The sequence below is a fragment of the Alternaria arborescens genome (assembly GCF_004154835.1).
Source record: "Alternaria arborescens strain FERA 675 chromosome Unknown contig_13, whole genome shotgun sequence".
Classification (NCBI taxonomy): Eukaryota; Fungi; Ascomycota; class Dothideomycetes; order Pleosporales; family Pleosporaceae; genus Alternaria; species Alternaria arborescens.
Window position 1 is genome coordinate 564,860 of NW_021167868.1, and position 19,796 is coordinate 584,655.

At 52.7% G+C, this 19,796-nt stretch overlaps 6 protein-coding genes across 6 annotated transcripts; 3 read left to right on the plus strand and 3 right to left on the minus strand.

Annotated features, from left to right (window-relative positions):
* Positions 1–70: 70 nt before the first annotated feature.
* Positions 71–2,550, minus strand: AA0111_g6326 (ATP-dependent RNA helicase; the record flags this gene model as incomplete). The annotated part of the gene is made up of 2 exons (XM_028652536.1): positions 71–2,371; positions 2,428–2,550. The coding sequence occupies 2 exons, from the start codon at positions 2,548–2,550 to the stop codon at positions 71–73; spliced, it is 2,424 nt and encodes an 807-aa protein (XP_028506140.1).
* Positions 2,551–2,842: 292 nt separating this feature from the next.
* On the plus strand, positions 2,843–3,572 carry AA0111_g6327 (hypothetical protein; the record flags this gene model as incomplete). Its single annotated transcript, XM_028652537.1, has 2 exons — positions 2,843–2,915; positions 3,004–3,572. 2 exons carry the CDS (start codon positions 2,843–2,845, stop codon positions 3,570–3,572), a joined length of 642 nt encoding a protein of 213 aa, XP_028506139.1.
* A 1,760-nt stretch (positions 3,573–5,332) lies between these two features.
* On the minus strand, positions 5,333–7,389 carry AA0111_g6328 (hypothetical protein; the record flags this gene model as incomplete). Its single annotated transcript, XM_028652538.1, has 2 exons — positions 5,333–6,661; positions 6,736–7,389. 2 exons carry the CDS (start codon positions 7,387–7,389, stop codon positions 5,333–5,335), a joined length of 1,983 nt encoding a protein of 660 aa, XP_028506034.1.
* Positions 7,390–12,652: 5,263 nt separating this feature from the next.
* On the minus strand, positions 12,653–15,441 carry AA0111_g6329 (ATP-dependent RNA helicase; the record flags this gene model as incomplete). Its single annotated transcript, XM_028652539.1, has 3 exons — positions 12,653–14,184; positions 14,232–14,816; positions 14,874–15,441. The coding sequence occupies 3 exons, from the start codon at positions 15,439–15,441 to the stop codon at positions 12,653–12,655; spliced, it is 2,685 nt and encodes an 894-aa protein (XP_028506033.1).
* A 175-nt stretch (positions 15,442–15,616) lies between these two features.
* AA0111_g6330 (hypothetical protein) lies at positions 15,617–16,634 on the plus strand (the record flags this gene model as incomplete). The annotated part of the gene is made up of 3 exons (XM_028652541.1): positions 15,617–15,695; positions 15,752–15,975; positions 16,029–16,634. 3 exons carry the CDS (start codon positions 15,617–15,619, stop codon positions 16,632–16,634), a joined length of 909 nt encoding a protein of 302 aa, XP_028505976.1.
* A 1,065-nt stretch (positions 16,635–17,699) lies between these two features.
* Positions 17,700–18,677, plus strand: AA0111_g6331 (hypothetical protein; the record flags this gene model as incomplete). Its single annotated transcript, XM_028652542.1, has 5 exons — positions 17,700–17,740; positions 17,796–17,856; positions 17,911–18,296; positions 18,349–18,460; positions 18,513–18,677. 5 exons carry the CDS (start codon positions 17,700–17,702, stop codon positions 18,675–18,677), a joined length of 765 nt encoding a protein of 254 aa, XP_028505977.1.
* Between the last annotated feature and the right edge of the window lie 1,119 nt (positions 18,678–19,796).

Genomic DNA, 19,796 nt, shown 5'->3' on the forward strand with positions numbered 1-19,796 from the left:
CTCGGTTCAGAACATGAAAAATCCCATGTGGGAGTTTGATAACTATATGTAAATAGATGCAAAATACCAATCAGCCCAACAAGCCGGCAGCAAGCGCCTCCATATCTTCCAGCGTCTCCGGCTCCTCCACTCTGTGCGTCGCCTTTGCCTTCTTCCTCTTCTTAGTCTTCTCTTCATCCTCGGAATCAGATTGGAACCACTTCTTCTGTTTCTTCGGCTGCTCTTCTTGCTCTTCCTCGTCTTCATCATCACTGTATTCTGCGTCCGCCCTAAAGTTGGCCAGAAGGTCCTCACCAGGATCAGGAAGCTCGACACCCGCATCCTCACCACCTTCACCAGCCAACTCAGCCCTCTCTCTTTCTTTGCGTTTGAGCATTCGCTCCTTCCTCTTCGCCTTCGCGGTCGCCTTATCCTCGACATCGGCGGTCTGAACGACCTCACGTGCTGCTTCAATGAACTTTTGACGTTGCTCTTCTGGTAGACCTTTGGCGCGCCATTGCTCCTCGTCTTCGAGTTCGTAGATCTCGTGCGGGTTGCCTTCGTCGTCGTAGACGAGCTTCTTGCCCTTGTCCATAAGTTTGGTAAGCTTCTTCTTCGATTGCAGGAGTTTTTCGCGGCGGTTGCTGTCGACAACAATTGGTTGAGAAGCACCAGCAATATGAACAAGTCGACCACCTGGTGGGACTTCCAGAGCCTTATCAGAGTCGAGATCGCCCGAATCGTCATCAGCCGGAATTCGCCTTTTGACGGCCATGAAGTCGTCGTCGGCGGCGTTATTCGTCGCTCCGGCACCGCTGAACTCATCTGCTGGGGCTTCGTCATCTCCATCCCTGACCAGCTTCTGGTAATGCTCTGCCAAAACATCCTGGTTCTTTCGCTCGAACATGCGATCGTATTTAGTTCGCACAGGTTTGTCTGCCTTTGGAGCCTCTTCAGCGTCCGAAGAGTCTGAAACTTCAATCATCTGTCTTGATGCCTGTTTCCTCTGCTTGCTGTTGTCATCCTTCAAGAACTTGATCTTTGGCGTTCCCGGCAGACCCAAGCTAGCAGCGTATGCTTCCAAGTTGTACTCCTTGAGCTTGAACACCTCTTTGTCTTTTTGGAGATATATCGATTTGACGTGCGTCATGAATGCTTTCTGACCGAGGTACTTGAGAGCTGGATCCTGGAAGCACATGTTCTGTAGCTGGTCCTTGATTGATTGACGCTTCTTTTGTCGTACGTTGATCATCTCGACGGGCACTCTCTTGGCCTCCAAGCGCTTGAGCATGCCCTCCTCTTCGCTTGGTGCTAAGAATAGTACTCCGCGTCCCTCCCGATTGTACCGTGCTGTTCGGCCGACACGGTGGATGTAGGTATCGACGTCGTCCGGGCAATCGACTTGAATCACGAAGTCAACTGCTGGGAAATCTAGTCCTCGAGCTGCGACATCTGTCGCAAACAGGCAAGAATGTTTCGCCGCAGAGAACTTTGCCGTTGTATCAAGTCGAGCTCCCTGTTTTTGACGACCGTGGATATGGAGAAGTGGTATACCAGGCTGCATGTGACGGAAAGCTTCGTAGACGAATCGAACAGTCTTTGCAGACGAAAAGAAGCAAAGAATCTTGGACTTCTTGCTCGCCTGTATGAAACTCCATAGAGTGTCCAACTTTTCCTCAATCGGGCAAACGATGTAGTTTTGCGTAAGTCCCTTGGGGGTCGCGCTCTTGTCCTCGGCGTGTACGGATACATATTCGGGGTCCTGAAGACTCAAGCGAGCCAGGTCGGAGACTTTCTTCGACTGTGTAGCCGAGAAGAGCAGCGTCTGCCTTTCTTTAGGAAGATATTCAACGATGGCGTCGACGTCCCGCTGGAAGCCCATGTCAAGAATCCGATCTGCCTCATCCAACACCAGCATCTTCAAGTCGTCCACCTGGAAGGCTGCTGTTTGCGACAGGTGCTGTAGCATACGGCCCGGTGTTGCAACAAGAATGTTCATCTTGGTAAGAGCCTCCCTCTCATCCTGCAAGCTCTTTCCTCCAATCAGCAGACCTGCCGCAAACATGTGTCCATGTCGTCCGATCTTGCGCAAGACATCGAATATCTGGATAGCGAGTTCTCGGGTCGGGGATAGGATCAAGGCGCCCAAGCCAGCGTCGGGGCCAATGTGCTGATGTCGGTACAGATTCTCTAGCACGGGTACGATGAAGGAGAGTGTCTTTCCGCTACCAGTCTTGGCGGCACCGAGAATGTCGTGTCCCTGTAGGGCCAGCGGTATGGCTTTTGCCTGGATATCTGTCATGACGGCGAAATGCGACGATTTGAGGCCTTGCTTGGTTGGGTCGGAAAGCGGGAGGTCGGTGAAGTCTTTGTAAGCGCCATGCTTGGGGTCCTGTATACGGTTACTTTGCTGCGCTCCATGTCTCCTGTAAGTCGCTGCATACATACCAGTGCCTGGACGGCCTGGTCCAGCTTCGCGACATCTACATCATCGCGCGTCCTCTTCTTGATGTTCTCCCTCTTCTTGACCTTGGTAGGTCGCGTGCGACCTGTGAATCCAGATGCAACCATTTCAGCGCACTACCTCGTCTTCGGCTTGCTTCGGTGTTGAGGCTGGTTGGCGCATCGCGAGAGAACTTTTTGGTGGAGAACTTCGGCTTTGGTGGCTCGTGCGCTTCGCCGCGGGGATTCACGCGACATCGCGCGCTGCTGTCTTCACCGTCACTTCCACCAACAACACAAGGAAGGAGCTGGGTGCAGCTTGATGAGTTCTGATCTCTTCCTTTTGTAGTTTTCAAACAACAATATACCGACCTCCACCCCGTCTATACCCGAACCAATACAACGCGTCCATACATTCACCATGGCCGACGACGATATCGATGCTCAGCTCGCGGGCCTCGGCAAGGAGCTTGACAAGGACGCTGAGATAGACCGTAAGTTGCACTCTAGGATTGCTTGAACCAAGATCGAGCTTGACCATATTCATTTTACTATACTAGAATCTCATGCTAACAAACACAGGCATCCGTAGTGTTTTCAGTCTCGATGCCTACGCCGTCCTCGATCTCCAGCCTGGTGTCCCCGAATCCGACATCAAGAAAGTCTACCGCGCCAAGTCCCTCCTCATTCATCCTGACAAGACCAAGAACGAGCTCGCCCCCGATGCCTTTGACCGTCTCAAGAAAGCCCAGACTGTCCTACTCGACGAGAAGCTGCGCGCAGAGTTAGACGAGAACATTGCCGATGCGCGCATGCTGCTCATGCGAGAGAAGAAGCTCACTGCTGACGACGAAGAGACACGTGGCGAGGAGTTTGCGAAAGAGTGGAGGCAGAAGGTCATCTGGGTCATCAGAGACAACGAGATGAGGAAGCAGAGGCAAATGAAGGCCGCTATGAGAGAAGAGGGACGTGCACAGAGGAAGGAAGATGAGGAGATTAAGGAGCGCAAGAGGAAGAGGGAGCAAGATGAAGCTTGGGAGAAGACCAGGGATACGCGCATCAACAGCTGGAGGGACTACCAGCAGGGAAAGAAGCCAGAGCCCGCTGACGGCGCAAAGAAGAAAAAGAAGAAGGTGAAGGCTTTGGGATGATCGCTTCCAGTGCGCTGTTCCCAAGGCAGTAGCGATTGCAAATGTCTGGAATCCAGTCCTCTGTTGACGGCGTTCAGTCCTTGAGAAGACAGGTCGTCTTCTTCCAATTGTACTTTCATAACCAAGATACCCATTTGTTCTTAACATTGCATATTCAATAAGCATCTTGCATTATTAACCTGAATGTGCGCACGCTATATTTCATCAACTCTGACGCCAGTGTCCTCATTTCCACCACAGGCTTGTGTTACGTTCCGTCGCATCTGGTAGGCGGAACTCGCGAACACTGTGTTCGTCACATCATTAGAGTTTCGCCAGCCCGTAGTAGCTGTTTCACATTTCGAGGCTTGTACCACGACACATGCCTCAACAGATAGTGGACAAGAGCGCGATGTTATATGGCACTTTGAAAAACGTACTCTGAACAACAAAGACTTGTGAAAGAAGGACTCACAGGTCTCTCTTTTGCTGACATTTGTCGTCCTAAATGGGAACAGAGCTGGTGTATTTTATACTACGTCCAACTTCCGTTGTTTCTCTACGGCCTTGAACCAAAATGCGACAAAAGGGTATATCCTCCACTGGCCTAGCAGCCAATAATTCCCCAACCCCCACACACTATCTTTAGAGCACAGCCAGGCTGCCGTTTGCTCACCGCTGTGTTTATATATACTTCCGGACTTGTATCCGTGGTTCTCTTATCGAAAGAGAGAAAGATATGTTGAATGTTGAATGTGATTCCAAGAATAGAAATGCTCGGATCAAATGTGACCATCGTCCTTGATCATTTCCCCAGGCCCAAAGGCCACCAGTCCAAGACTCAAGTTTTTCGTATATATGTGGTGTTGATCCAATGTTCATGGAACTGCTCAGCACCAGTAGGCAGATCTCCCTCCTCTGGACCCCCAGGCAAGACCGTGCCTTGAACTTTCACGACGTGTTCTCAATCCCGGAATAATCCCCTTACGGCACCGCTTTGAAGAACAAACGGAAATATTCAATCCTCTCACCGACTTCTGACCATCGATCGAGCGCACAAATGTCTGTTGTTTACAAATGCGGATTGTCATGCGAGCAGCACCCGACTCGTCGGATGATGATGAAACACCAACGCGAGGGCACGGATCACCTGTGGTACAGGACGTGGAAGATTTAGACAACGAGTGCTGAGATAGAAGATTGCGAAGATAGCCCAGAGCGACGTCTAGGGAAATATAAGAAGAACGAACGCTCCAGATGACCAAACAGTTAAACAAGGTATTGCCGTATCGACGCCAGGACATGCGACTATATTGAAACAGAAGCCGAAGCCAAATGGTGTGTCTCCATGCTAATTGCGTCAAGAGGGAGCAACAGAAAGAGCAAGATGCGATACGCAACAAAATTGAGTGGGCAAGCTCCCAGCTTATGGCTTGTTGCAGGAAAAAAGACAGAAAGACAAGTGGTAACGCCTGAAATGCAACGCAAACGACAGACACGCAGAAAATGCATCCAAGAGCGATGACGAAATGAGTATGAAAGCAAGGGCTAGTCCATGTCGTTGTCCGTGTGCAACATGCGCCATCCCGCTCGAATGCGCCGAGTTTCAGTCAGACAAGGGAACCCGTCCCTCGGTACCCTTATACCATAGCCGCCTCTTGGAAACACATGGTCCCTTCTTTTCCGCAAACACCCCGCCGCTTATGCCCCACGTACCATGTCATGTTCCTCAGTTCCGTCTCAGGAACGCATTGCTGCTCATCTTCCTCCCTCCTACCGCCTTAGTCCAGCACCTCATGTATATTCAGACGCCGCCGCTTACCCGTCTCAGGCGATTCAGGCCTCCGCTGTTCGGCGCTACTCGAAGGAGAGTCGCGTGGTCGCACACGTTCGCGTTCCGAGGCACCAGCACCTGTTTCGACGTGTAGTGGTGAGCCGAGAGGTGCCGGCCCTGTTCGGATAGGCGGTAGGTGCAGCCCTTCGAGACGTGGAGGGCGATTGAGCTCCCGCACAGGTTCCGACGTCCCTGCTGACGGCCGAGAATTTTGCGCGTATGGCGAAGGATATGCGCTTGCTGTGGGTTGTGGAGGTCCCTGATATGTGGGAAAGTACCCGGATTCCGGGCCTCCAGTTGGGGAGTAGCCGTGTGATGGGCTGCTCTTGTAGGAGCTCGGGCTAAAAGTAGGAAGAGATGTTCGGATTGACGAGAAGTTGAAAAAGGGGGAGTTTGGTGCAGAACTGTTCGTCGATGTTCGTCGATCCTGATGTGGCGTGTACTGCGTGACGGGAGCCATTGAGGGCGCAGACATCGTCTGTGGAGTATGCCTTGCGGTTGAAGTAGCTAATTGCTGCGTTAGAAGAGTCGGACCCGTGTGCCTCGGCGGTGAGCAAACAACTAGAGTCACGAAGTAAAGAGACGTTCTAGCAAGCCGAATCTGGACCTGCAGAGACTGGTACTGTCCACTACTCGGGAGGCGGAAGCTAAGGAACATGGACCTGTTCGTATAGCCCTGGGTGAAATGATCAATGTCATGATCTGCGACAGTGTCCATCACCGCGCGCATAGGATCTTGTCCAATCGGAGTAATCGGCGCCATGTACGTCGGCTCACGTTCATCACGCTCATCGCGCAGCTCGTTTCGCAGACGCTGCATGCTTTCGTTTTGCTGAGCTTCTAGAAGATCGCCAAGATGTTTACCCCTGATGTCTCCGAGGAACGACACAAGGTCTGCAAAAGCTTGGTTTGCTTTTTGTACCACAAGATCCAGATTTAGGTAAACGATAGGAAGCTTTTGGTACGCCATGTTCGGTCCCGCGCCAAAGGGAGGCGCTTGTACTCCGCTGTACTCGCTAGCTGTATCTCTGGGTGCAGATGCAGCTGAATGAGACTCTTTTTGATGGGTAGTACTCTCTAGAACTCGTTGAGGTTCGAAGGCTCGATATGGCTGAGACAAGGGGTACGTCGGCTGATGTGCGTGAGGTTCGGAGGTAGGTGGTGCTCCTACGAGCTGGGTAGGTGGTGGTCTTCCGTCTTCTGACCTAGTAAACTCCCTATCGTCTCTTAACCGTGGCCTTCCTCGCTTTTTATGTTGCACGTCTTTGCAGGTGTCCTGTTAGACGTGTTAATTCTGTTCGGCGAGGCATTTGCTGTGTTGAGCTTCTGTTGCGGAGTAAAGATACTGACCTGCTTTCCGGAAGCGACGCAACGACCACAGGGGCGTTGAATGTCGCAGCTGAGATGCGCCTTCTTGCAATTAACACAAGCCGACGCCACGTGTGCTTTAGTTCTTCGCGCTGGCTTAGTAGGCCTTGCTGGTGGAGGTGCGATCATTGCGCCTTGCTGCACCATAGGCCCTGGGTGTTGAACTCCAGCGTAAGGGGGCAGGCCAGGATTTTGGTAGCCATAGCCGTAGTTGTGAGGGATGGCATGGGAGTAAGTTTGGTGGTCGAGAGGACGTCCAGGTGGGTAGTGAAGCGCTTGACCCCTGTGCTGGGGTTCCCCAGGGTAAGGTGCTCGCTGCAGAGGAAGAGCATGCGCAGCCGACGTAGACCGCGGATCGTATACTGATGGTAGAGTCGGCGGTTGAGTCAAACTATCCTGTCTTTGGGATGTGCCTGCCAGCGGAGGGTAAGAGAGGCGTGCAGATTCAACAGACTGTGCTGGTCGACGAGAAGGGGAATGAGATTCGGACATGGGCGGAGACGGGTAGCTCTGGTGCTCAAGCCTGTTAGGACTGAACTTTGACCGGAACTTGGCAAGGCCGTCTTCAGGTTCTGAATGCCGCCCGAATGGCGTAGAGAGGAGTGAGGTCGGACCAGGCAATACCAGGCTCTGCATAGTTTGACCACCGCGCGCTCAGACGCCGCGTCAGCAGCGGGAGCACAATGGTTAGAGGTATGACAGGATCGAATAAGTGTGCGGCCCCGCACGATACCCTTCGGACTGCGAAGCAAGAAAGGGCACGGTACGGAGATGTTGGTGTGGCTGTATGATGAGGCCTGCATGGCGTTCAAGGTAAGCTAGTGCACAAGCGAGGAGAAGATCAAGACAATGACCAGACATAGGGCATTCCCTTAGGGTTGGATATTGGCCAACACGATAATTACAAATGCCCAAAAGGTTCCAAGGCAAGGTGGCGGCATCGTGCCAGCCATGAAGAATCTGAAGCAGAAGACGGGATGAGAGGCAAAAGGGAGACATGGAAATACCTTTTGATAGTCTTCGGAAGGGGTCGATAGCTATTCAGCCTCTGGATGATTCCGACGTTAGAATGGACAAGATGTCGAACGAGTATCAGGCTGGTCTCGATTGTAGCTTCAGGCGATGGGGCGGCAAGGAAGAGAAGAGGCGAGGTGGTGGTGTTGTATGCGGTGGGACCAATGAGGGTTTGGGATGGCAACTCGTCAAGGACCAGAGCAGACGTCTGTCATTCGGCGGACATTCCCCAGTAATAACCACAATCGGTTATGGAGATTCTACTCACAGATCTTTGCTAAATCCCTGTCAAGTGGTGCATGGCGGGCCATCCAGGAGAAGGGGGCCACGATGAGTTCCGGGCAACGGGAGCAGGGAAGGATGCGTCTCGGGGACAGCTACATGCTTCCCTCGTTCGGCTGATGGTTCTTCGACATTTCTGCTAGGCCGATTCTCCCAGTCGGTCGATGCACCCGCGGAATCACACATGCACGGCCGCCAGTTGAAAGCGTGCATGGGCGGTGCGGGTTGGGGAGCCTTGTCAGAGGCCGCTCAACCCCCTGTCTTCCGCACCGTCCTCGAACCGGGGTGTGCTAACGAGATATGGTCGCGCTTCTGCGCGCTATTGCACCATTGTTTTGCAGCCGCCCAGGCAAACTTTCAATTGAAGCATAGCATAAGTCGGCGCCCTTAATCCTCGGCGTGCGCTTATGTGCGACCCAGAAATTGCCTTTTCTTACCCTATCCGGCAACCATGGCGCCGCAGAGAGGATACCAAATGGGCAGCTAGCAACTGTAAAGGAAGGAAGTTATATTCACCCAGGCGAATCCTGCCACCAGCATCCATGAGGTGAGGATTGCGAAAAATGTGGCTCCCACTGACAGGCCCGCGGTTCTGGTGCACTATCAAGACGCTTGTCACTGTCAGTCGCGCTTCCGGACCCTTCAGACCAACCACTGCATTGATCGCCTCGCAGGTCTTTTCGCACCGACCGACGGTCGCAGCGGAACATCTCGCCTCGTAGCGGCTGCGCTGCATGGACTGCCGGGGAAAGCTTGCTCAGGGTCTTGCTGTCGCGACAAAAGCACCACTGCAGACTGCGCTCTGATGACGCACTCAGCTGGCGCAAACTTTATCGCTACTAACAAAAATTGGATACACATCCGATGCTGCAGATCGACGCCTTTCTCGCGGATATGGCTGACACGACGACGCCTTTATGTGGAGTTTCCCGTCGATGCATTGTTTGAAGTCACTCTTTTCCCTAAAAGCAAGTCGTCATCAGCTCCCCTCCTGCAAGGACGTCACCCTGCGGAAAGTATCATCAGTCGACGCATCTGTGGAGTGTGCTGCTTGTCATGCGACACGCTACGTCTAGTGGCATGTCGCTGGCGCTGGCGTTGTAAGCTTGTATGGCGCGGGTGATGAATCTGGCAGATGCAAAGTGCTCTGGTTCAGAACGTGCAAGCGACGGTAGGCTGCATCCGCTGGCCTCTCCTCCCGTAGTCGCTGCTAGAGTGTGTTTTGTAGATGTCAGAATGTGGCGCATACGCTTAGTACCTTCTTCTGCATGCCCAGCGATGAGTGCATGAGAGGTCAAACAGCGGACTCGGTGCATTTGGGTCGATCCTCTCGACCTGCAGAAACATGGCCGGGCGGTCCAGCGTTCCAGCCGCCCGAAGTGGTGTGCTTAGACGTGGCATCCAGTGCTGAGGGCAAAGCGTAGTCATAGTGCAGACGTCAAAACAAGCCAGAGGTATATCATGCATCCATTATAGGCCTCGGCCGTGTCGCATTGGGATAGCACACATAAAATACTCCGGTGGGTATATCGATCGAACGCGCTGGCGCTGTCGACGATCTGCCCGCAAACTGTCCGAGCCACGACGGCATGACCGCCGATATTGCTCGTGCTATTGGAGTGTGCGCAGCATTGACGATGCGCAGCCGAAGCCTGGGTTGGCGGTACCACACATATTGCAGTGTGAATGTAATCAGAGCTAGCCAAGCATGTGATGACGGGTTGTCGATTTTGCTAAGATGAGGCATCAACGTCGCTGCCGCCAGGTGTAGGAGTAACGGCACCAGCGTTAGTGCCCCGACTTCTTTATGACGGCTAGCCAACCGTACATTCGCATCGAGAAGGTGGAACGGCGACTGCGGCAGGGCAAACTTCTGATGCTGCACCACGGAGGAAAGCCATATTCACCGGTGATGCTTGACCCCAACACGGAATAGCGGTAAGCTGAGCCGACTGCCGTGAAGATCGATGCCGCGTCTAGGGCAGTGGTGGGTGTGTATATCTTTTACACTAGCTGGGAATAACTCATCCTTGCAAGAGCATTGAATATCGTCCACCGTAATACCCATCATGACAATTTGTAATTGTCTAATAACTTCAATATTTACGATCTGCAGCCACAGGGCTTTGCACATATCCCATCACCTTGGATGTGCAGGGGCTCAACGTGCTCGCGAGTAAACCATGTCTGCACACGTTCACTCTGCTCTCTGCGGCTTGAACCGAGATCACACCGCAGGGGGCATGAGTCAAGACTGGGTCCTGCATGAGCGTTTCTTCTTCCTTCGCCGGGGCAGGTCATCCGGATCGTACAATGACTAGCATTACGGCCGAAGCAAAGAAAATCCACGCTGTAAGAAGTGTCGCATCCGCCCAGCTTCGAGTGGGTCGTGATTGGCCCCAATCGCGGAAAATATAAATCCAACCGACAAGGCAACGCGAAAGCCCAGGACTAGACCTTGCATTTAGCCTCGTCGAGGATTGCTGAGGTCCAAAAATAATCATAGATAGCGGATATTTCGACGTTAACAGCAGGTCTTATATCGCCTGTAGATTACTCTCATCTCTCATTACGGTTCCCCGAAGCTACGGCATGCGCATAACGGCATGCGCATAACGGCCTGTCCAGGGTCTCGGGACTCATGTCCTTCCCCGGCGGGCCCTGCCGTTTCGTTGATTCAGCTGTCATTGTCGAGCTCCGTGATTAATGCCAACCCTGACGAGATCATCTGCGAACAGATGGAGACGTATCCTAGAGCTGCGGTGCGAGCAATTCGCGTTGTTGTTGTCGTAAAATGTTGAGCTGTTGAGCGCCGAGTCAGCCGCTTGGCCAGGACCCGAATATCACGACAGGCCTGCGGGCGGGATCTACGAACCGGTGCTCAGGACACGTTGTGCCAAAAGTAGTCGCTACAAGGGACCCTCCCTGGCCTCTCCGTTTCCCCTGTGGTCCTTGCATACTTGCCCGTCGCTGGTCCCATTGTCGATTTGCGACTGGGTGCGGGCCGAGCAGCTCCCTGGCTGGTCTCAGTGCCCAACAGGTCTCCTCGGAGTCCAACTCAAACCTGATAATGATATACCTCTCGTGTGCCTCTTGGTACTCCACTCCGCGAATGCGGCTCAGGCTCGCCTCCCAGGCAACCTGCAGCGTCTCGTGATGTAGGGCAAGCGAGCCCTGTAGGATTCGCTCACCCCTCGACATACCTAGGTAGTTTGATCAGGCCCGCAACGGAGCGAGAAATTTCCGTCCGGTAAAGTGCTCTATCAATACCCAAGAGCCGTTTACCGATATATGGAATGTGACTACGCATACATCCACCCGAATGGCCATGGCCCACAGCCCAGACTGCGCCTCTCCGAAGAAGCCACGCCGCAGCCGTTGGTGCGCAAATGGCTGGTTCAGGCGGATGATTTTCATCGAAACCCACAAGGAGCTTCGCAGCGAGATTGGTTTCGTCCGATTTGAGCCCTCTCGAATATCAAAAAGCCGTTGACGTGAAACAATGTTCCTGATGCTGTGCCCTGCGTGACGCAGCACGGCGACCGAATCTCCGGGCGCAGAAAAAAGGAAGCTGCTATCCTCAACACGCCACGCATCCCACCATCGCATGGCAAAACGCGCTCATGTGCGACCATGCAGAAAAACAACTGTGGCGGCTTCTGGAAAGTCGTCGGGTAAGCCGCAGGTGCGCGCGTGCAGAAGGATTATTGAAGTCTGGCGGCGTTGGCACTAAACAGGGCTGGTGCACCCTTACATTGCGATGAGTGGGGAACACTCGTCCCGGCTCACAGAAATCTCCTCAAGCAATGACGTGCCTCTACAAGGAGCATTAGCTGTCTACCCGAAGAGGCCCCTATCCCTGCCTCGGACCTTAATCTCAATGGCGTGAGATTCGAGGCGCTCACCCAATACGCGGACTATACGCGATCGCCTGTCAGTGTCAACACTACCCGACGTCAATAGACGCCGGCAACTCTATCCCAGCCGACAGCGTGTGCATAGTTTTTAGCCACGGACTGACTTGCAGCTTGTCAGTCCCGATTTGAACAAACTGGTGGTAGCCATAAAGCCAGCAAATAAACCTTGATCGAGTCGATACAAAAAGGGACTGCGTCGCACTGGATACTCGTATGTTAACCTTTGAATCTCGTCGACCACGACGATGCGCACAAAAAGCCACTATCGAGTCAATACGCGCGCTGTCCGAGGAGGGCAGGATGCTCGCCCACTGCCATGTCGCAGGGCCCCCCAATAAACTTTCGCCAATCCGCACCTATGTGGCACAGCAAAGCAATGACAGTCGTCCAACATCGAGCGTTACACAGAACCGACGGGGACGCGGGCTCTGGAGAAGCAAACATGGCCTGACCTTGCGGGTCACAACGGCCTTTCTTCGCACAAATATCGAGATCTGGCCAATTGCTAAATCTAACTCGATTTCTTTTAGTCGCCACGTCGTACAGCTGTCAAATCGGATTGTTTTCACCTCGGTCCGCGAAAAATAATGGATGACACGGAATTTAGTTCACTGACACGTGCCTGAGAAAACTTCATAGTCGATTCATGTCGCTGGGCATAAGGCCCGGGTATTGATTCAATGAACTCAAAACTTCCGCTTTTTGGAGGGACGAGCATTCTTTGCTCGGCGATTTTCCTGGACCTTGCGGTTCTTGCGAACAGCATCCACATCTCGAAGTTCGCTCTTGGCGCCACCATCCTTCCATGCACCGACGCGCTTCTCTTTCGCTTCAGCCACCCTCTTTTTCTGGACGTGATAATCATCACGGTACCGATCAGCCTGCTTCGGAGCCTTCTCGGCCTTGTGCTTGTAGCGCGGGGCGTTATTGAAGGATGATGCAGACCTGTTGGGGGCTTCCATTTCGCCCACGCGAGGCATCTTGACCTTGTTTGCCTTGCGCCAGTCGTCGAAGCGACCACTGCGGAAACTGGCCGCGATCTTCTGCCCACTTTCTCCAACAATCATCTTCGCACCCTTAGATCCATCCTCATCGTTGGTGCGGTTCACGTATTTCTTCGACTTTTTGTCCCAACGCATCTTGGATTTGGCAGCATCTGCGAAGCCTTGGATTTCATCGTTGACAAGTGACATCTCCGCCGCCCTTGCTGCAGTGACGAAGTTTGAGTTACCAGCGTCTCCTCCACTGACTCCGTAGGCCTTTTCCTCTGCCATATTCTCCTTGGGAAGGTATGACATGAAATAGTCGTCATTCTTCCAGCTGTCTTGTTTTGACTTCTTAGAAGATGGTTGTGAGACGGACACCTCCAGTCCATCAGAATCTGAGTCGTATACGCCATCAGCAACTTCAACTTCGTCTTCTGATGCTTCTTCGTTGCTATTCGATTCCCGTGAAGGTGCCTGAAGTGAGTCGATATCGTCTCCAGCAGCCAGTTTGTTGGCCGCTTGCTTGGCTTTCTGTCGTCCAACTTGTTCACGCCTCTTGCGCATAATCTCGGCTGTCTCGCTCTGGACACCTCGCTTGCCGATTTCAAATACAGTCTCTGCGGGTCGGAATGATTGGATTCTCGCAAGCATATCTTCTTTCGCTTTTTGAGTATTGTGTGCATCGTCGCTGAAGAGCATATGCGTCTCTGCAAAGTTTGGAGATGCCACCAACTCCTTAGCTCGTGCTACACTTTGTGCACTTGCCTGGTTGCGTGTCCGTTGGTATTGGCGTTCACCCTTTTCGGCCACACTTAGGAGTAGCGCTAGGTCCTCATCATCGGTGAGCTGTTTGTTCACAAGCTCAACGGAAGACTCCAACTGCCATGGTGCCAGACTTCCGACAACAAAGTCTTCTGCGTAGTTTGGGTCCTCGGTCGACCTTCCGACCAGCAGTCTTTTTCCGAGGAAAAGCTGCAAGTCTATCAAATAGGGTAGATCGACATGCCTGCATAAACTGTAGGCCCATCCCTTCCGTCCAGCTCGGGCTGTTCGTCCCACTCGGTGTACGAAGATCTTGGGCTGGGAAGGAAAGTCATAGTTGATGACGTGGTTGATATGGGGCATGTCCACACCACGGGCAGCAACGTCGGTCACGACTAGTATACGGGTCAGGCCCATCCGGAAGTCCTGGATCTGCTCTTTGCGAGCTGTTTGGTCAAGGTTGCCGTACACTTTTAAAGTTAGTGATATCACAATGCAACAGCACATGATTACATACCGTAAGATACGGCATATCCCGCACCGCGAAGAAGATTGGCCAGGTACTCAACCCTATGTTTCGTTGCCGCGAAGATGATGGTAGACTCAGCGACCGGGACATCTTTGACGAAGCCGTCGCTGCGCTTCCGCTTTTTGCTGTTGGCAGCTTTTGCAGCATCTTCTTTGGCCTTCTTTGCTGCGTCGGTCTCGCCTACAGGAACCTTGATGACGTTATCGAGGAGATGCAGCAGCGCGCCATCTCGATCACCCGACTTGATTGTGAAGTAAGCACTCTTGAGGTCTGGTGAAATTTTGCTCTCAGCGTCGAGACGGATAAGCTTTGGCTCTTGTAGACCAGCTCTTGCAAACTCCACGAGCGATTTCGGCAATGTGGCACTGAAGAGCAGTGTCTGTCTAGAAGCCGGAAGAGCGTGCAGGATCTCAGATAGTTGCGCTGCGAAACCCATTTCGAAAAGGCGGTCGGCTTCGTCGAATACAATGTACTTGACGGAGGACAGGTCGAGACCCATCTCGACCTTCAGATGCAGGAAGCGACCAGGAGTAGCAATGATGATGTCGGGGTTAGTGGTCATAGAGCTGAATTCTGTGCACATGTTAGTCTTGCCGTTGCTGCCAATTAAAGCTACCGTGTTGCACATACGTTCTTCGAGACTGTCACCACCAACGAGCAGGATAGTCCTTAGATCTGTGCCACGTCCCAACTCTTTGACAACCTTGAGCGTCTGTAATGCGAGTTCTCGGGAGGGGGACATGATAATTCCCCGAGCGCCTACTTTGGCAGAATGCGCCTTGAGCTTCTGGATCATGGGTATGACGAAAGCAGCTGTCTTTCCAGAACCCGTCCTAGCCATACCCACGACGTCTTGTCCGTCCAGCATGAGCGGAACGGCCTTGCGCTGGATGGGAGTCGGTATCTTGAATCCCTTCTGTGTGATGGCTTTGAGAAGCGCCGCATTCAGGCCCATGGCCTGGAAACCTCCGCCCTTCTTCACGGACTTTCCTACATTGGACGCTTTGCGATTCGAAGCGGCCTGTTTCGCGGCAATGAAGGCTTCGTCGTCGGATCCGTCGCCGTGTCCAACGTCCAGATCTATTCCCAGATCTGCGTCCAAACCCGTCTCTTGCTGCACATCATCGCCGCCAGCGAGGGCATCGAATATGTCGAACTCGGTTTCGGAGAGCGCCGGCGAGCTCGCGCGGGGAGCCATGATGGGTAAGTCGGTGGTGGGACTCGGAGGCGACGTGATGCACTTTACCTGCCTGACGTCTGGAAGTCGCGCCTTCCTCTCTGCCTTTTGGAAAATTTCGGGCACGGTCCTCTCGAAATCTTGGCGGCAGGGATGGAGACGGCGCACCTAGCTGCTAGCTTCCACGTGCCCCGCGATGAGGCAGGCGCGTCCGACGCGTTTTGCCCACACCGAACTTCTGTCATCGCGTAACCCAATCCACGCCCACGAGATGAGTATGCATCCCCAGCTCTGGCCCCTTACATGAACTCACCAGCGCTAACTGCTGCAGGCTACAACGGTTACGAAACTTCGTACACATCCTACGGCGCCGGCGGCGGTGCTGGTGGAGGCGGCTTCATACCAGGAGAGGGCGGCAGTACACAGAGCCCGGGCGGTCGACAAGACCGTGCCCAAGACACCCTGCGCCCTGTCACCATCAAGCAGATATTAGATGCTCAGCTTGAAGCCGGCAGCAATGACGCCTTCAAGATTGACGGCACAGTAGTCACTCAGGTATGTGTGCCGTGGTTCTGTGGCCAATCTGCTTCCGCTAACTACTTCGCCAGCTCACATTTGTCGGCCAAATACGCAACATATCCAACCAGACTACCAATACTACATACAGGCTCGATGACGGCACTGGCAGTATAGAAGTCAAGCAATGGGTCGATTCCGACGCCCAAGAACAGACCAACCCCACCAAAGCGAAACTCGTCGAAGGTGCTTACTGCAGAGCATGGGGTAAGCTGAAGAGCTTCAACGACCGAAGATCTGTCGGAGCGACAGTCATCCGACCCGTCGAAGACATGAACGAGGTTTCCTACCACCTACTCGAAGCGACCGCCGTACATCTATACTTCACCCGCGGACCTCCTGGCGGTGCGCAGGGCGGTGCGGCTGCTACCAACGGCGCCGGTGGACAGCAGCAAGCGGCCATGGGTGGCAGCTACGGCGGCTATGATCTCGGTGGCTACAACCAGACAGCGAAGAAGGTGTTCCAGTATCTGAGAGAAGCGCCGCAATCGAACGAGGGTCTGAACCAGCATGAGATTGCCGCGAAACTCGGTATCGACACAGCAGAGGTCGCAAGGGCTGGTGATGATCTGTTGTCAGGTGGTCTCATCTACACGACTGTTGACGACCAGACCTGGGCTATCCTTGAGGCAGATTAAGCCAAATGTCTATAGGCGAGTGGCCTCAGGTGGGAATGAGCAAACAGAACAAGAATAAACTATGCTGGTTTAGCGACATCAGCACGAGCGTAACGATTTATTATGATATTCCATCTACTGCGTTGAAAGTGTTCGAGATCCCTGTTACTTGTCCGCTATCACTTTTCCGCGTTGGTTGAGAGGAACAATATGCACGTCGCAACAATGGCACATGACACCACCGTGAAAACGACCTGCGTCTTCCAGCCCGTCTGCACCAATGCCCGCCGCTGACTATACCGTGAGATCGTATGGATGTAATTCGACAAGCCTGATAGCATGCATGCCATGGAAAGCAACCAAAAAATGATTCCCAACGGTAGTGCGAAACGCTTTTCTGCGAGAGTTTAGCACAACACTAAGTTACATACAAATTAGCCCGTAACTTACCAAGTGGTGTGGGTTCTGATTTGAGGTGGAACGAGAGGACGATGGCTACAGATACAATGGCCATATACACACTAAGCTTCAGCCAGGACAGAAATGCTGTAGATAACGTTAGCCGTCGGATCTCCTGGCTTGTTCTGAGTCGACCTACTTCGTTCATTCGCAGCATGGTCCCTTGCATCCGACGATACATTATCAAACAGCAGTACACCAAACCAAGGTCTCTCCCTAAAGGCCACTCGGTCATAATCATTGTTTCTACACAACATGTCAGATCGCATTGAGGAAAATTCTAGACCAGGGAGAAGTACTGTTTTACTAAGATGGGTTGGCTTCCGAAGATGTTGTAGAACGGTCGGTATGGTTCGGCTAGTATGGACTCATCTGCATCGCCCATGCGCGACGCGGGCCGGAAATCCATGTTTTCTCCTGGAACGCAGCAACTTGCTAGTAGTCGCGATGGGGTTGTGCTTTGGTTAGTGTATGAAGATGCGTATAGGCGAATGAGGGTGTTTGGATGGTCAGCCGCACGGGCCCCATCATGAGGTCACTACTCGATTCGGACGCGCCTCCAAGGTTCCAAGGTTTGTTTGAGTTATCATCATCCACGCAATAATCATACATTGTACATCCACGAAAATGAGCAGAGAAAAGGAACTTGTACTTTTTGGCGGTGACAAGTAAGACGCATCGGCAATGCATTGTCTGGTTTAATGCTGACGAATTTGCATGCAGAGGCTGGAAAGCTTCGGATTGGACGGATAGTGATGACCGTGTAAGAGGAGGAGCATCTCAGGTAATCTCAACTTCCCAAACGAACTAGTCTCGTTGTTGACATACTCGAACAAAGTCGTACCTCACCATCACTGGCTCATCAGCACGTTTCCATGGCAATCTTGACATCACCGCTCTCGGTGGTGCCGGCTTTGCTAGTCAACGCACTACTGGCGAGGACCGCACCTGGGACTTGTCTGCATACGACGGCGTCTATCTCAATATTGGGAAACATGATGGCAAAAAGTACACGCTGACTCTCAAAGACGAGATTCTGCCACTCATGCCAGATGGACGAGAACAATCAACCATCAGCTACGAGTACGACTTTGAGTCGCAAAGCAAACTCGGTCTGTTCGTACCGTGGCATGCAATGAAGCCAACGTATCGCGGCAAAGAGAAGGACGATGCGAAGCCATTAGACACGAAGAATGTCAAGCGATTCAGCATCATGATGAGAAGGTAAAAATCTCCATTACAAAATCGTTCAACCGCAATACTTAATAATGGGCAGTTTCTTTGGCACTCAAGAAGGCGACTTCGATCTCACCATCAACTCGATCAAGGCGGTTGCGCAACCGGACGACATTGAGAAGGGTATCATCGGTAACGAGAAGGGCACGGGAGTAAGACTTTAACAAATTCAAAGTGCTAGCTGATAGCTAACGCCTATGCCAGGAGCAAGAGCCATGGTCTTGGAAGAATTCTAATCTCGTTGGGCTGGCAGTTATCCTGAGTTCGACATGGGCTATCTCATGGGGATATTGTTGGTGGAAAGGATATGATATGGGTATCATGAGGTTTGGAAGATGGTGGTCTGTCGTCAAGAACCCAACACTCTAGACAGAAAACACGCTGTTTGGTGCTTGAAATATAGTCTTGGCAAGGCATCGGTTTGGTGGACGAAGCTACCATATCCCCGAATAAGGGCAATATATTTTGTCCGATGGACATCCTTGTACCAAATCATGCCGCGAGATGTCTTGGATGTGATCTTATCCCTTTGCATATCGTCATCTGGTCTGCGTATAATACGTTATCTTACGCAACACTTCCAAGGTCTAGAGCAAGTCCGAATGCACAATAAATAGGTATCTGCGATTATGAGAGGGCGGAACGTTACAGCCGAAAGGATCCGGTGCCTGGCGGCTGCAGGTGATGCAAGACTTTTGTCCGCCCCGACAACATCAACTTCACATACTGAATGCATTGCACTGGTCGTATGGTCGGAAAATCCCGTACAGTGTTTGGCATCCTTCTTGCTTGTCGGTAATTTGTACAGAGCTAGGGCCTGTGTTCGTCAGCCCACATACTTGGAGGATTGCTTGGCTGTATGTTTCGTGAGATCGTTTTGAGTAAGCGTTCGTAAGCACATTTTGCGTGCACAACGACCAAGTACCAGAGAACCGCCCAAATCAACATGTCCTGCCGTCGACGGGAACGTTGAAGCTTGACGTTCATTGGCGCAGTGGGACAAGACGACGCAAGAAGCCTCCCGCGGACTTGGGATGCTTGACTCGGCTAGGGCGACCCGCACTCAGGGTGAGCTCCTTCATGTATCGCAGCAGTTGTCTCCACATTGCGATGGACAAGAGTCCCATCGACAACGCTGCAACGTTGTATGAAAATCACAATTTAGGTCAATGGATGCAGCCTGATCTCATACCTACAGTTCCTCCAAACTACAGCTGCTGTTGAGCATTTTCGCCGCTTCAGGCACCACATCTCCAATCACCAATTTCTCCGCTGCCAAGTCGCAGACCATGGCTAGACCTTGCCGATTTCGTCGATGATGGGCAAACCTCCGCTCGCGGAAATTCTTTAGGTACCGTCCAGGACCACAAGGTGGAGAGGCTGAGACGCTACGAGGCTGCATGAACATGGATTTTGATTGCAGCAACTGCAGTAGTGGCGGGCATGGGGAGAAGATGGGCGACGAGTATGGACGCAGCGCACTGCGTA